Source organism: Maylandia zebra, linkage group LG11 (genome assembly GCF_041146795.1).
Source record: "Maylandia zebra isolate NMK-2024a linkage group LG11, Mzebra_GT3a, whole genome shotgun sequence".
Taxonomy (NCBI): Eukaryota; Metazoa; Chordata; class Actinopteri; order Cichliformes; family Cichlidae; genus Maylandia; species Maylandia zebra.
This window is the reverse complement of record NC_135177.1, coordinates 12,558,447-12,573,534: the sequence shown is the minus strand read 5'-3', so window position 1 is coordinate 12,573,534 and position 15,088 is coordinate 12,558,447. Positions and strand designations below refer to the sequence as shown.

General features: G+C 40.5%; 1 protein-coding gene across 5 annotated transcripts in view; it reads left to right on the top strand.

Moving 5' to 3' along the window:
- Positions 1-15,088, top strand: part of LOC101478087 (CUB and sushi domain-containing protein 3) — a 251,912-nt gene that overhangs the window by 213,518 nt on the left and 23,306 nt on the right. For all 5 annotated transcript variants that reach the window (XM_004568073.3, XM_012923802.3, XM_076889796.1 and 2 more), the window contains exons 57-59: positions 1,027-1,209; positions 3,982-4,158; positions 11,353-11,535. In XM_004568073.3, the coding sequence (XP_004568130.1) occupies positions 1,027-1,209; positions 3,982-4,158; positions 11,353-11,535 (543 nt within the window). The remainder of the gene's footprint in view (positions 1-1,026; positions 1,210-3,981; positions 4,159-11,352; positions 11,536-15,088) is intronic.

Genomic DNA, 15,088 nt, shown 5'->3' with positions numbered 1-15,088 from the left:
GGCAGTGATGCACGGGGTGTGTGCACAGCTCAAGGAACAGGATCTTAAAGCCAATAAATATAAATCCATCAGAGAGATCATCTATCTGTGCATCTATCCTTCTATCAATTTAAATGTCTGTTTCTATAAATCTGTATCTCTCTGTTTCTGTTATTCCTCTGAAGCCAAACATTGGACTTTTTTTCTATCTTCAACTCCTTTCTGTGAGAGAATGCAGCAACAATAGTAGTGGCAGTTAGTGTTATGTGCTTCTTTCCTTTGGTCTGATGGATGTCTCTAGTGAATACAAAACTACCCCACCAAAGACTCCATCCTAAAAACGCACCATTCAGCTAGGCTTGCTCTTCATCGCAACGTAAAATCTTCAGCAGTGATGTCACTGCCCTGATTCCATACCTGTCATCTCTCTCTCATTTCCGATGGCTTAGAAGGAGAACACGTCCTATTTCTTTCAGCCGACAGAGACAAGACTAATGGAAACATAAAGGGAATTAGTGAGAGAGACAGCAACTTTTTTTATGATTTAATTCACAGACATGCATGATAGGTGGTGTGAGGTGGTGACACTGAAAGTACTGTATGTTCCTCCACAGAACAAAGGACAGAAGGTATATTTCAAGATAATGAAAAAGCATTTATCTCTAGAGGTCAAACTGTATTCATCATTTCTCATAGCCACAGCTGGTTGCCTTTTAATGCTAGCTCTGCTGATTTTATGGACAGAAAGCTCCTGGTGTCAAAATTATGAGAAGTATTGGTCCTCCAGGCTGTTGGCATGGTGACAACTGCTCATCGGTGCATTGTATGTTTTACGACTGGTTCCTGGAAGACTCAGGCGTTATCCAGTTTGAGTCTAAGCCCTCTTTGTATTGTCTTCTGTCTGGCAGACAGGAACATTGCGTTGCAATTCACTGCCGTACAAACTTAAAAGGATCCATCTGAGAACGTACACACAGTCCGTGAGGTGGATGGCATCTTCGCCGTCTTGTTTTCATTGCTCAATGTCTGTTTTATCTCTCATTGCAGGTGACTCGACGGGCACCTGTGGGGATCCAGGCACACCTGCCCATGCCAGCAGGGAGGCAGGGAACTTCAAAGTGCGCAGCAAAGTGCGCTTTACCTGCGCAGTGGGACATACACTGTATGGCTCAGCAGAGAGGATCTGCTTCCCCAATGGGACCTGGTCTGGCAAACAGCCGTTCTGCAAACGTAAGAGAAACCTTTAAAATATCGCTTTGATGTTATGTATGAAACACGCTGGAGTCAAACTGAGAGCTAACACACAAATATTTCTTTACACAAAGGCACACATTTAAGCTCCTACAGATACAGAGGGAGCTGCGTGGTTCCATGAGGCCACGTACTGAATCCCGATAGTTTCTTGTCTTTCTGGTAGAAAGAAAAGAAACATGCAGCACTGAATATTACCAGATATCTGGTTTGAAGGGCTTTTCTTTTTTCAGCGATCAGACTTTATCCGTTTTAAACCTTATTTGGATTATACTGTAGGGTTATCCAGACAAAGTTCTTGAACCTCTGCTTTATGTCAAAGGGGCACTCCACCACATAAAGTTGGGTTTGGTTGTTGCAGGAAGCAGTAATCAACTGATGAAAAGGATTGTCTCTTTGGAGAGAGTCTCAAGTTTTAATATACAACTCATGTTACCAAAAAAGACGTGAAATAACCCTTGGGCTTACGATTTAAAAGACAATGGTTGCATTATGGGAAGGCCTGAAGCTTAAAGTTAGAAGAGAACTTCAGAAGTCTTTCAAAGTTTCTAAAAGTATAGTACAAATTGCTGTAAAGCCACTTTAAGCATTGTGCAAGTGCAAAATAAAGAATCAGCATCGGTTGTGGTATCCACAGTTTTCAAACAGGACGTGGCCTTTGCTTAAACACACAATGTATGCAACATATTGGCTGCATTCTAGCACATACAAAAAGCTCGCAAACGCAGCACTGCAGCAGATGGATAAATAGCTCTCTGCTGCAGTCTGGTATTTTCTGCCAGCACATGGTGCTGTGACTAGCTTCCAGATTGCAGCCGAAAAATTCATTAATTCTAGACACCTAAAGCCAAGTTCCTTTTGGATTGTGATAAATGAATCATTGTGGATTTTGAAGATATTAGTTCACAGAATGCCAGCTCTACATCTTGCATAAATTAGCCCCAGGGGTCAACCGGATATTGATGCAAATGTTTGACTGCTTCTCCGCTCCTCAGCTTACTGTCCACCAGCTTGGATGAGTGCTAGTGTCATTTTTAATATAATCAGCAAATGCACAGGTCCTCTGAACTACTCTGCCTTTCATTCCATCTCCTGACTTTCTTTCTTTCTTTTCCCCCCTTTCTCTAGCGTTCATTTCTCCAACACAGGCCCCTCCTCTTCTGATTTCTCTCGGTCTTAATCTCGTTGTCTAGCCATCTTCTCATCCCTATCTGCCATCTAACCCTCTTCCCTCTCATTCCCTCACTTTGTGTTCAACCTCTTCCTCCCTCTCTTTATTACCAAGCGTCTCTCTTCCACTAGCTTTTTATCTGTCCATCTCCCAGCTGAACTCCTGATTTAAAGATTACTTTAACTATCCATTCAACCGTCGGGAGTCAGGGAGGGGGACAGGAATTCACTGGAGCCTGAATGTGTTTCTGTGCTGTCTGCTTGTGATCTAAAACCCTGTCTCATGTTAAAGTCCATCCATTCATTATCCACAACCCCTTTACAGTCTCCGGAAAAACACTCAGTGTGGATATTCAACATGATATACATCTCACGTTGCCACGAGGGTCTGTTTTGTGTGTCTGTCATCGTGTCGATCTTGAATTATTAAAAAGAGGTGAGAAAAGAGGCTGCCGCACTTGATTTTTGGTAAATACACACAACAGCACATGCATACATTCTGTGGCTATATGTGCTCACGCATGTGTGTGTGTGCATTTGCAGAACAGAGCTGTGAGCATGCTGGCAGTTGGTATGTTGGTATGTGGCTGAGTGATGCGTTTGCACCTCAGTGAGTTTCTGCGTATGCACACATGTTAATTGAGAAATCACCACCACACTTGCAACACGTCTGTCTCCTACTAGAATCACTATTTCACATTTTCCAGGCAATTAGGTGATTGAGAGAGCAGATCACTTTTGTAATTAGACATGATTTGAAGCAGAAGAAAAACACATGAAACAAACTGTCCTCTCTACTCTTCAGTGAAAAAAATGAGCAGATTTCAAAAACACTGAAAGGGATTCCTGAGTGGGGGAAAAAAAAAAAAATCCCAATCCCCGGTGCTTTTCTACCGCACTGGAAACATTTTTCTCCCTATCATAGGATTGCTCAGCCACATTTCAGCTTTATTATCATTATAAGTGCGCCCTGAGTCCTTAGCTGTAACTGTTCACATTACCCCCTCGCTTTTAGACAGCACTGCCATCACCATAGATGTACTGTAGGACTTGACAGTACACAAACTGCACTTTATTTACTGATGACTCATCAATACTGCGATAAGGTTTTGTGTACCACTGCATCAGTTCTGCTCATTAGCCTCTCTTAATAAAGCTCTATAGATTAGTTGTTCTTTACTGCTTTATTCACAGCTTCTCTAAAAAACAAAAAAACAAGCAGCAGTGCTTTCTTACGTCCCGTAATGGGAGGCACAAAGACATAATGAGGAACACAAGCCGAGGATTTCAGTCTGCCCTTTGCAGACTTTCCACCTGAGAGTTAATCAGACACAAGTCAAGAAACTGCAAACATACAGCAGGTCAAAGGCAAAACAGCAATTATTCCATAAATAAATATTTATATTCACAGTATAGTGCGTGAATATGTCCTTTCACAGCCATTTAATCCCCTCGGGACCTTCAGAAGTCATCTTGAAGCCACCTTCGGGGCTTCTAACCCACTGATATGGAAAATAGAAAATCCATTACTATTTTACACCTCTGACCTTCACATCCTGTCTTTTCTCCCCTGTATTGCAGCGGTACAGTGCGGGAATCCAGGTACCCCGGCTCACGGTCGTATTTCCCGTTTGGATGGCACAACCTTCTCCCATTCTATCGTGTATTCGTGTATGGAAGGATATTTCCTCACTGGTTCGCCTACACGCCAGTGTTTGGCAAATGGCACATGGTCTGGCACAGCTCCAAACTGCACAAGTGAGTTTTGCACACACAGACACATGAAAGGAGGATGTAGTTGTGTCTCGTAGTCATGGTGGATTTCTTTAAAAGGCCTCTCCGCTGCACAGCGTTCACACTTTCATTAGAAAATGAGAAGAAGAGCAGCTGTGTCAGTAGTCACTGTTAAAGGCTATGCTGTGATCGGTGTCTGATCAATAAGATGTGGTCAGGCATAGTCCAGATTCTGTCACTGCGGTGAACAGGGAACACACATCTTAGGGATTTCAGTGTTGCTTCGTTAATCACATTTAGTTCAGTCACACTTAAGTCTGGCAGTCGTTGAATTTGTTACTCAAGAACTAGAACACACGCGCACACAAAGAAAAAGTTAGAAAATAGGACAAGAACGATTAGGCACTCCTCTGGGTGTGATGGGTAAACACAAATTCAATGTGGAAAAGGATGATCAGCACAATAATGCACAGCGAATGTACTGTTAGCATAGCAGATTGAATCAGCAGCCAGTCTCGTTCTTTGTATAATGTATGATCAAGTTGAACACGATGGACATTGAACCTGATGTTGTGCCCTCTTTCATCTGAAATCACGTGTGCCGGGAGCGCTGCTGAAATATATGATATCGATTAAGACAAATCTCTTTGAGCCTGTTCGCCCAGTGAAGCATCAAAGATGTCAGGCAGTTTTTATTGTCTGGATCTTGGCAAATGAGCCTCAGAGTAATTAAGAAGTATTCCAATCTATATTCAGTTTGCATCAGGATGACTTTGAAACAAAATTACACATTGTTCTTCTCTCTGAAAGTCCCCATATTCTCTCTTCCTTATTCTTTTTGCTTGTTATTGAATGACAAGAAAAAGATAAATGGTGTGGATGTAATTTTCAATTCTGGATTGAAATGGGTCTCTGGAGAGAGATGCACAGGGAAGGAGTGAAGAAAGCGAACGACTGGGGAAAAAATGGGTTTGAATAATAATGATCAAACGTGCAGTAAAGCAGAGGAGCTTTCTTAGCTCTTTTTCCCACTTTGGAGCGTGCTCATCCCCAAACTTCTTCTCTTTTGTACTATCACTTCACATTAAAGTTTAGTGGTCAGTTCAGGGACATCAACACTTAGGATGCCAGGATTGGCTCACTGTGCCTTCATTAAGGAGGCAATCATTTTCACGGTTCATGGGTAATCGATCATGTAGGTTACCAGATCAAAGTCACACAACACTCTCAAGGGGAGAGAGAAAAGTTTGAACTTTATTTTTTTCTCCCCAGAAACTCTTAGCGGATGATACATGAAATTTATAGAGCATGTTCAGAAATTAGCAAATGAGATGAAGTGTATTAAGGAAAGAGAGTTGCTCAGTGAATTGTGAACTAAAACCATAAAAGCACTTTGTCAAATAAATGGCGAACAGGGATTTTTTTTTAAAGTGAGAATATTTGCCGTTTAATACATTCTAATTCAGTTGATTTCTCTGCTATCATCATATTTTCGCTTCTCTTGTCTGTGCGTTTCTCTGTCAGTTTAAGTGTAGTATTGGATTCCCCAAGTGGTGCAGAGGGATTACTGTACATGAAGGCATTTCTGAAGCGATCCGTTTCTTCAAATTGGAGTTCTTTTTTCCTAAGTAGCTAAAATATACTAAGTAATTGGTCGGCTCACATTGCTTTAGAAAAAGAAAATCAGTGATATAGCATCATGTGTCACTTCTTGGTCTTCTTCTACTACTTCTTCTTTTGGCTGCTCCCTTTAGGGGTCACCACAGTGTATCACCTGCTTCCATCTCAGCCTGTCCTCCTTGTAGAATCTGAGTATATGTTACTAACGTTCCCAAAGTATATCACAGTACAGAAAACAATATTAAACTTTCAAGAAGCAAGAAAAAAATGTTCATGAAGATTTACTGGAAGCAGCTTATTGACTTAATTTCTCACAGCAAGTAAGTGCACTGAAAGAAGCTGCATAGTTAAGTTAAATTGTTGAAGTCGGTAGCCTGCAGCTGTTGTGCACTGTGCTTGCTTAACTTGAGTTTTCACTTCCCATAGATAGACATGCATAATTAAAGATTTACAACTGTATACACACATTGTTTCCTCTTTCTTTCTGCGCCTTTCTTCTGGAAAGATGACTTTTCCACCTCCTCACAAGATGGTCACCTGACACCGGCTAAAATCTTTATGAGCTGTCCTTGATTTATGCCAGCAGCTTCTGACATGGGTTTGAAGAGATGTGCCGTGCTTAATTGAAGATAATGTGTAATTTTGGTGGCTTCAAATGAACTGTGCATATAAAATGTGGCAACACAAAATATGCAGTGAACATTCATATATACTGTGCATAATCTTAGTACAGATTCAGAAACCCAGGTGTAATCCAGACCATAAGCATATGTGACGCAGCATGTGAAAGCCATGCTTTCTTGTATTTGTTGCCTGAAATTTGTAGAATAACATGCAAAAAACAGGTTTTATTTATCATTCTTTGTCAATGACTTTTTATCTTGAAGATGTCAAACTGTGTCTGTTCTTTGAGTTATTGTGATTCAGTAACAATGCAGATAGATAAATACTCACTCGTACAGATACAGACACTTATAATGGCCACCTCATCAGTGACTGTATTGTCATGTGTGGAATTCTGGCCAATTGCCGGGTGATGGGTGCTTGTAATGACATCTCCCGCCTGTGACATGGATGATGCAACCATGAGTAGTAATGCCCCTAAGTAGTATTTAGGAAAACCAGTGGTAATATCTTGTGTAACCACCAGGGGGAGCAGTGTGGAGCCGCATTGCTTTAGAGCACAGGTGTCCAACTCCAGGCCTCCAGGGCCGGTGTCCTGCAGGTTTTAGACGTGTCCTTGGTCCAACAAAGCTGATTTACATGGCTAAACGACCGAACAAGCTGGACAGATTATTGCTGACTTGTGTTTCTGAACATGAAAGCATAAAATGATTATTTCATTGCATTGCTAATGTTCTTATACAAAATGCAAATTTTAAATTGAAATTTGAACTCACTGCGATTGCGCAACAATATGTTTAAGTGTGTGTATTTCTGTCAGAAATATTTGGCACTTTTTTCTGAATATTTTTGATAATTAATGAGTGAAACACTGGGTGTAGGAGTGAACCACAACGATTTGGCACTGTGCTTAAAACTATTGGTAATTCTCGCCAGTTATGCTTTCCAAATAAATTAACAGTCATAGCATATGCATGCTTTCTCAAGTTGTCTGCAGCTAATCTTGGTCTATCACCTTTGCGATTTATATTAATACTCTAGTTTAAAACTTTTGTGCTCTGAATGGGACACTCCAAGTCCAACAACTGGTACATGTCCTGCAAATAAATGTCCAACAGGCAGCATTTATTTATTTAGTTATAGGAAAAACTCCATATGCTGAGAAGTAACAGTTATTGTTGTTCAACCTGGTCTTCATGAGTGACCATTGAAACAGCACTCTGCCCCCATAGGATATGATTTATTTTATCAACTAAGCAATTGGGAGATTATCAACAGCTGATACCTATTTTATACATTTTCTATATTGTTTCTTGTGATTGTGCGATCAAAGATCATCATCATCATCATATGAGCCCTCAACCTGAATGTAGAGAAAAACCACTCAAAATGTATGGAAAAGAACCATCTGGATGCTGATGATAAATAAATAAATAAATACACACTTTGAAAAAAAGAACTTGTAAAAATATGTTATGCAGTAAATTGCTGGGTGTGAACCACCTGCATTTTTATAACTATCCATCCATGCTCCGCGCATCTCTGATAAATCGCTGCAGTAATTTTAAGGGTAACTTTTACAGACAGCGGATTCCTTTGTCACAATAAGGTGATCGTTCAAACAGCTCTCTCACCCCCCCACCCCCCCTCAGAAGGCCAATGACTGCAAAAAAACTCTGGCCAAAGATCCGCTGTAGGCTGTTTGTGATTTTAACACATATAAACAGTATCCCAGGAATCACTGACAGCAGGTATTTACACAAAACTGGTACAAAAACAATCATTTTCTTTGTATTTTCCTGAACCAGCCCCCCCAAAAATGCTATGCAGCCCAAACAGCTGATAAGTTACACACACTCTGCAGTTGAGTAAAGAGGCGTGTTTATAGTGGAAAGTAGACGCTCCCCAGGAGAAGAAAAGGTGGATGCCTAGCTTCTGACATTCAGCTGAGAGCTCGCTGTGAGTTAACAGTCAGCCGGCTGACCTCTGGTTGAAAGCGGCAGTTTTCAGTGGCTATATCTGGAGCATGTATATTAAATAGTAAATATCTAACTAATAACTAATAATTTATTTGACATTAATTTCGAGAGGATGATAAATCTTACTAGTAAATACTAAACTTTATTTAATAAATAAAAGCGGCAGCACTCTTGACTTAGGGAATGGCTGGTGTAAGCCTATCTGAAGTTGAGTATTTTTCACATTTCCTGTCAAATATCACACAGGCAAATTTTTGTTCAGACAGTCAATATTACCAGAAAATGAACCTTACATGCTTTGGTGAGACCCAGATGTTATCTTTCCTCCACAATGCACCACAGAAAAGCTTGTCCTTGTAGTGTAATTACTACATTATTACATGAGTAGTCAAATATCATAGGGCTAAATTCTTAGAATTCGAAACATGGTTTACGTTATCTGACTTAGACTGGAAGTTGATGACAAGTTTAATAAGTAGTAAGTTACTGTGTGCAGAGCCACAGAACCACTTTGGGTGAGGAATATTATGACAACTGCACATTAAACATCAAATGTATCAGTACCAGCTCCACTGCAGTTTATTCTTTGTCAGATTATGATATTTGGGGCAGGAATCTGTAAGAAGGATGCAGTACGGCATTGCTTCAGTTAACAGAAAAAGCACACAACAAATGACTATACATGCCAAACAAGCATAAAGGGTGCTGTTGTGGTTTTATGTTAATTTTCAAAATAAATGAGACTAGATTGTTCACATAGTGACATCAGTTTCAATCTCGTAAAATGAAGAATCCAGCTTTTCCCATGTGTTCTGTCAGAATACAAAGCTGGTTTTACCCAGGAAGGAAATACATCTCCAAGTGCTGAATTCCTTGGCAATAACCAAAAATAAAGAAACAGAAATTAATTTAAGGGAGGAGGCGTTAGCAGTGACAGCCATATGCATCAAACTGACTTCTTACATTAAGGTGAACAAGTCAGGAAAGATTTTGTAATAAGTATGCACAAATTAGAGCCTCCGAGATGAAACGAGGGCTATGAAAAAGCAATCAAATAAAGGCTGGCAACTATAATTTCATCAGCGGTAGCACTGGGTTAAGACCTGACAACATACTGGGCCAACACTCAGCCATCTGTTTACTTTGGAGAAATTGTGCCATGAAAAGAAGCCAAGAGTAGGGATATGAAAAGAAGAGACTGCACAAAATACATTATTATTATTTTTATTAGTTCCTCTGCTGATTTAGACAAATTATATAACTAGAGTGACGTAATCTAGAATGGAGAAGTGCAAGTAAACATTACGATTACTGTTAGTAGTATTATGACAATGTAGGTGTCACTTAGTCTTATGTCATGTGCACAGCAAACTGGCAATGTAGCTATTCCTTATTTTCACATAACATTATGTCAGATGCCTGGAAATCATTTTTAGTTATGTTAATGCATCGAACACTTAAGAGGCCAACGAATACTGTGTTCCTTAGACGGCATCTAAAAGAGCTGCTTTATAAAATAATGATTCATTGTTACTTTATTACTGTCCACCTATCATTTATTTGTCACGTGGGCTTTTAGAAGTCATTTGAGAAACTGCTTGTATGTTGCTTTCAGTTACAAAATTATTACATTCAGACTAAAACCTCAGTGTATCTAAAAGTATCATTAAAAACCCCACGTCACTATATTCTGCTCTCAGCTCCCATTCAGGACATCCAATGGAAGTAGCTTTCTTTTTAAGAACTTAAGGATTGTAATGAAATAAACTGAATCTCAGTTTTCTGAAAAGTCCAAGTAAGCAACTTTTGTTACAAACATAAATTCACATAAATGGTGGCTGTATGCACCTTTTGGCTTGTGAAGCTGACTCTTAAAGCCCAAAGGTGGGGATTCTGACTTCCACTATCTTGATATTTTGTAGCAGAATGCAACAAGTAAAGAGCTGGATGCAAAAACCGAGGGAAATGGTACACACCTTTTCATTCACAGTGTTGACCAGTTCAGATACCTAACCTGTTTTACCTTCCTTTTTGATTGCAAATGGGAAATATTTTACAAAATAAATGTTGTATGAAATGTGACTTAAAACTATAATTATGACCAAAAACACTCCAGGGAAGTGTTTACTGAGGTCATAGTTCAAGGGAAGTGTGCTGTCTTTTTCCTTTGGGATAGATAAGTCACCCCATGCTCTCCATTAGAAAGAAAGCAGATTCAAAGTGTTCACTGGCTTCACTATTCAGATCCAGAAGCCACACTGGTAGCCTCATCGATTACAAAGACCAGCTGAAATACAAACAACATAGAAGAAAAGTACTTTTATGTATCTGTAAAACTGCAGCCAAGCTAGTTTTTCCAGTAATTCTTTACAGATAAATGTCCCTCAGAGGTGAATTGCTACTCTCTACTCTCTCATGTCCAACAGCTCATTACAGACCTGCCAAATCACACAAAAGGCAATACCCTGATCAGTCATACTTAAGTTGAACCAACGTTGCTTCTGGCAATTCACGACTACACAGAACAATTTGATTCATACGAGTGAAAGAATACTCAGAACCAATTAACATTTACCAGTCACGAACATATAACTACCGACTAGCTGGTGGCAAACACGCAGCGTTAAGTTTTTTGTGTTTTTTGTGCAGACATCTCCTGTTCTTGTCACTGTCTTGGGTATGAATTATGGGTCGAGGTGTAGCAATGATCATCATGCACAGCTGTAAATGTCACAGATATTTCAGTCATTTGATAAAATATTAGTATGACCGCTGTATCATTATTAAACCTGAAAAGAATAATCCTAACCATGATGAAGTACACAGTGATGTCGCAGTGGCACAAATAAATGCAAGATTAGGAAAAGAACTAATGATTAATGATACAAAGGAAGACTAAAAATAGAAATGTTGCTTTATGTTTCATGTTGAAGTTCACTCCACACCATTAAGGATGATTTCTGATGCAGCGCTTATTTTTTACTACCAATGGCAGTGATCACCTGTGGCGATCCCGGTATCCCAGCAAATGGACTCAGGTTTGGCGACGACACCACAGTGGGCCAGAATGTGACGTTCATGTGCCAACTGGGGTATGTGATGGTGGGAGGGGACAACTCTTTCACCAGGACCTGCACCAGCAATGGGACGTGGAGTGGAACCATGCCAGCATGTCAAGGCAAGTACCTCCCACAGATACGCATTTCTCCTACACTGTATCAAAGACTTGCTGCAGTGGACGTCCAACCTTGATAACCATCAGACAGCGTTGTAACAACCTTGGCATGCCAGCACACTGTCACGCACAATCTAAAGTGTATGCTTACATCCAGAGATCTAATGAGATTAGCAAGAAAGGTGACACAGGCTTCCTGTGTAGTCAGATACTGCCATATACTCCTCACTTAAGCGCACTGATAATGCAAATGGCAATGACACTGAAAGACATAAACCTATTTGCATAATAAGGTGCATATATTTGAAACGTACACATCCACACATAGAAATAAAGCCATTTTTAATGTGTTTCTCAAAATATCACCCATTTAATGCAAAAATCTTGCTACTTTTTATGCTTCACTGTCTATGGCCACATTCTCAGCTGGATTAAAAAAAAACTATATATCTCCATCTATGATGATTTCATCCCCCAGTCTAGAGTTGCACCTGTGAATGCAAAGAGCCGATGCTAAAAGTTCTCTGACACCTGGTGATGGATGGCTAATAAGTCCTCTCCATCACCACAAGGATACCTCTAATTGTACCCCAACAGTTAATCACTGGAGTCCTCTCCCTGAAGTTTGTGCCCATTCTACTCTATGATTAACATCAAAGTTGGAAAATCCAGGAAGAGGACTTAGCTGTTGTACGCCCATCAGCGATACATCACTCCGTGATTTATGACGCCTGAGTGGAGGCATAGATTAGCATTTCTGCGCTTGACACTCAAAAGTAAGTATTGCAGGGAAGATTAACTTGTGCAGCGAACAGCTCAAGAGTACACCAGGAAGGGGAAGAGCCCACAAGGCTAATAGGGGCTCATTGTTGCTAAGGAACTGTTCCCAGGCTGCTGTCTCAGTTACAGTGAAGCAGGCCTCTTGAGGTAGACGAAAGGACAAATGAAATGAAATAGGCAGGTTGTGAGAGGTTCAAACCTCCTTTGAGTTTGTTTTTTGTGTTTCTACTTGTAACCCATATATAAGACTTTTTGGGGGGGGATCCAAAGATAGTTAAGCTCATAAGTAGCTGTTTAAGCCAGGCTACTTCTTGCCCTACTAATCTTCTCAACCTTGTCTTGAAGATTAAAAAATTACAAAATTCAGTCTGACAGTAATTGTAATATTTTATTAGTGCTATTCAATATTAACGTGCCGTGTTCTGGGGTATTGTACGGTGAAGCTGTTGGTTGAATTGATGGTCCCACAGCTGTTTAAACTGGGAGAGAAAAGAAGACAGAGGGCAATGGGTGTATATGTGCAAGTGTATAACCCTCATGTGTGTATATTAAAAGTGTGTGACATTGCTAACCTCTGAGCGCTAATCCTTGACAGCTACCGCAACCGCTCAGCCTCTCGGTCCTCGATCCGGCTACGCTTAATGGGGGTGGCGTGGAAAGGAGCAAAACCCCAGAGCTTAGGCCTCCTCATCACACTCGCTCACACACCGCTGTGCCTGAATACAATCACACGGGGGCATTCAATTACAGAAGTGTCTCTCTCATGCATACGTAGACACAGATGATTGCACACTCACGTTTTCTCCCAGCGCTGCCACTGCCTGAATGCTGTCAGCTCCCACTGACCTGTATGCATTAGTCAGTGAGCCACAAGGTCCTCCTGCCTCTGTCTCTCAACTGCCTTCGCTTTTCCGATAGCACTTATTTCTCTCATGGGATAAATGAATAAAAGAAAGGCAAGAGAGAGAGGACTTTGATTACTAAGTGGGTGCTCAACATTAATTTTCCATTCCTCGGTGTGGATGGGGTATAAAGAAGGAGTACAGACGTTTTATGCTTTGCTTTCCCCCTGTCGCCGTGTTCTTCCTGTCCTTTGGTCTCTTTCTAAGACTATCTAGGGCAAGCAATAGAAAAGCACACTGGTAATCATACGTTTTTTTTATCATCACTCTCCCTGACAGCCTACGCAGTGGGACATCTCAGAAAAGGACTGGAAAAATATCTGTTTTCTTTTCTTTCATGTGAAACTAAAAACAATGCCTATTTTTGCACAAGTTTTTTTTGTTTTGTTTTTGGTTTTTTGTTGTTCATTTTTCACGATTGGGTTTAAGTTGAAGGTGCTTGCAGTTCACTCAAGGTGAGCTGTTTTAAAGTTCTCACACCTGGCATCTGTCACCTTGTCATAGATTTTGGATGATTGTGCCACAGGAAACTGAGTTAGTATTCTAAGAAAGGGAGGGGGACGAGGGGAAAAAAGTGAGAGGAAAGCCAAGAGGAGAAAAATTGAGACAAAGAGGTTTTGCATGTGCCAAGCCTGGGCATAAATTTGCACTTAGTGTATGAGCATCAGTTTTAGCCACAGCGTTTGTGTGTGATGACGCATCCTAAGCCTTGCCCGGCAAGGATTCAGTTTGAATCCCGGGTTTGGCATGTTCAGCTAAGAGGCACTAATGCTGCTTAGAACTACTTACGAAAATGGGGACACTCTCTGCTTTTTTTAAAGCAAGTAATTTCAGATGCAGTGCTTACAGGATTAGGAGACCTACTCTTCTAATCTGTGTAAATTGCCTACTTGCACACGTGCACTCATACATTTTCTATAACCCCCCCCCCCCCTTTCGTGTCTTTTACACAGATATACCGTAAGATCACTGAAATACACACGCAAACCTGCTTTTTACTTTACAGCCTCCAGCTACGCATTTTAGTGAGATAATTCAGAATGAAGTGCCCCTTTTTTCCCAGAGCAACAACTTGGAAATCCCAAACTGAAGGCACTCTTTACTGATTCATTAACTTCAAAGGGAAACAATTTTAAGTGAACCTGTTTCTCCTTGAGAAACAAAATTACGTTAACAAACAAAACATTAAAAAACAGATTGGAGCACGAGAAGGTTTTTTGCTCTTATTTTTATTCTCTATTCACCGTGGCCTAAATACTGTTCTGATTATAGCACACTTCATATATACTGTATATGCTGCTGCAAAATGTCCATATGGAAATCATTTTGGATCTGCTGCCAACTGAGAACAAAAAGACAGTTCCACCTTTGAGAGGATGTGTGAATATCCCACAGTGGCTTGCTCCACATTTACTGTAATTTGTTGTGCAGAGAATGAAAAGTTGCGCTAACGAGGCAAGGAAGTTGTCCGTCATGTGCCTGCCTTCTATCCCCGCGTCACTCTCATGTCATAACTTGGATAATTGTCACAACTTTTTGATTTTTGAATTGTGAAAATAAGATGAAGAGAATTAAAGGCTTCTCTGTCAGGGAGCCATATGTAACAAGCACGCATGTATTTTAAATATAAACGAATCAATTGAACTTGCCACAGTTGAAAGATTCGGATAAGGCTCGACTTCAGTTTGCAGATGTTTGTTCAAGTGTTTAACCAAACACAAGAATGCCAAAAAGAAAGAAGGGAGAAAAAGACTTGGGGGTAATGATGGGTGCTGAGGGAGGATAGCAGTGGTATAAAGCAACAGCACTAATTTATTCACATCTCTAAAACCCATATCCCATCTGCGTCCCCACGGGTTCATCTCCAAGTGTGT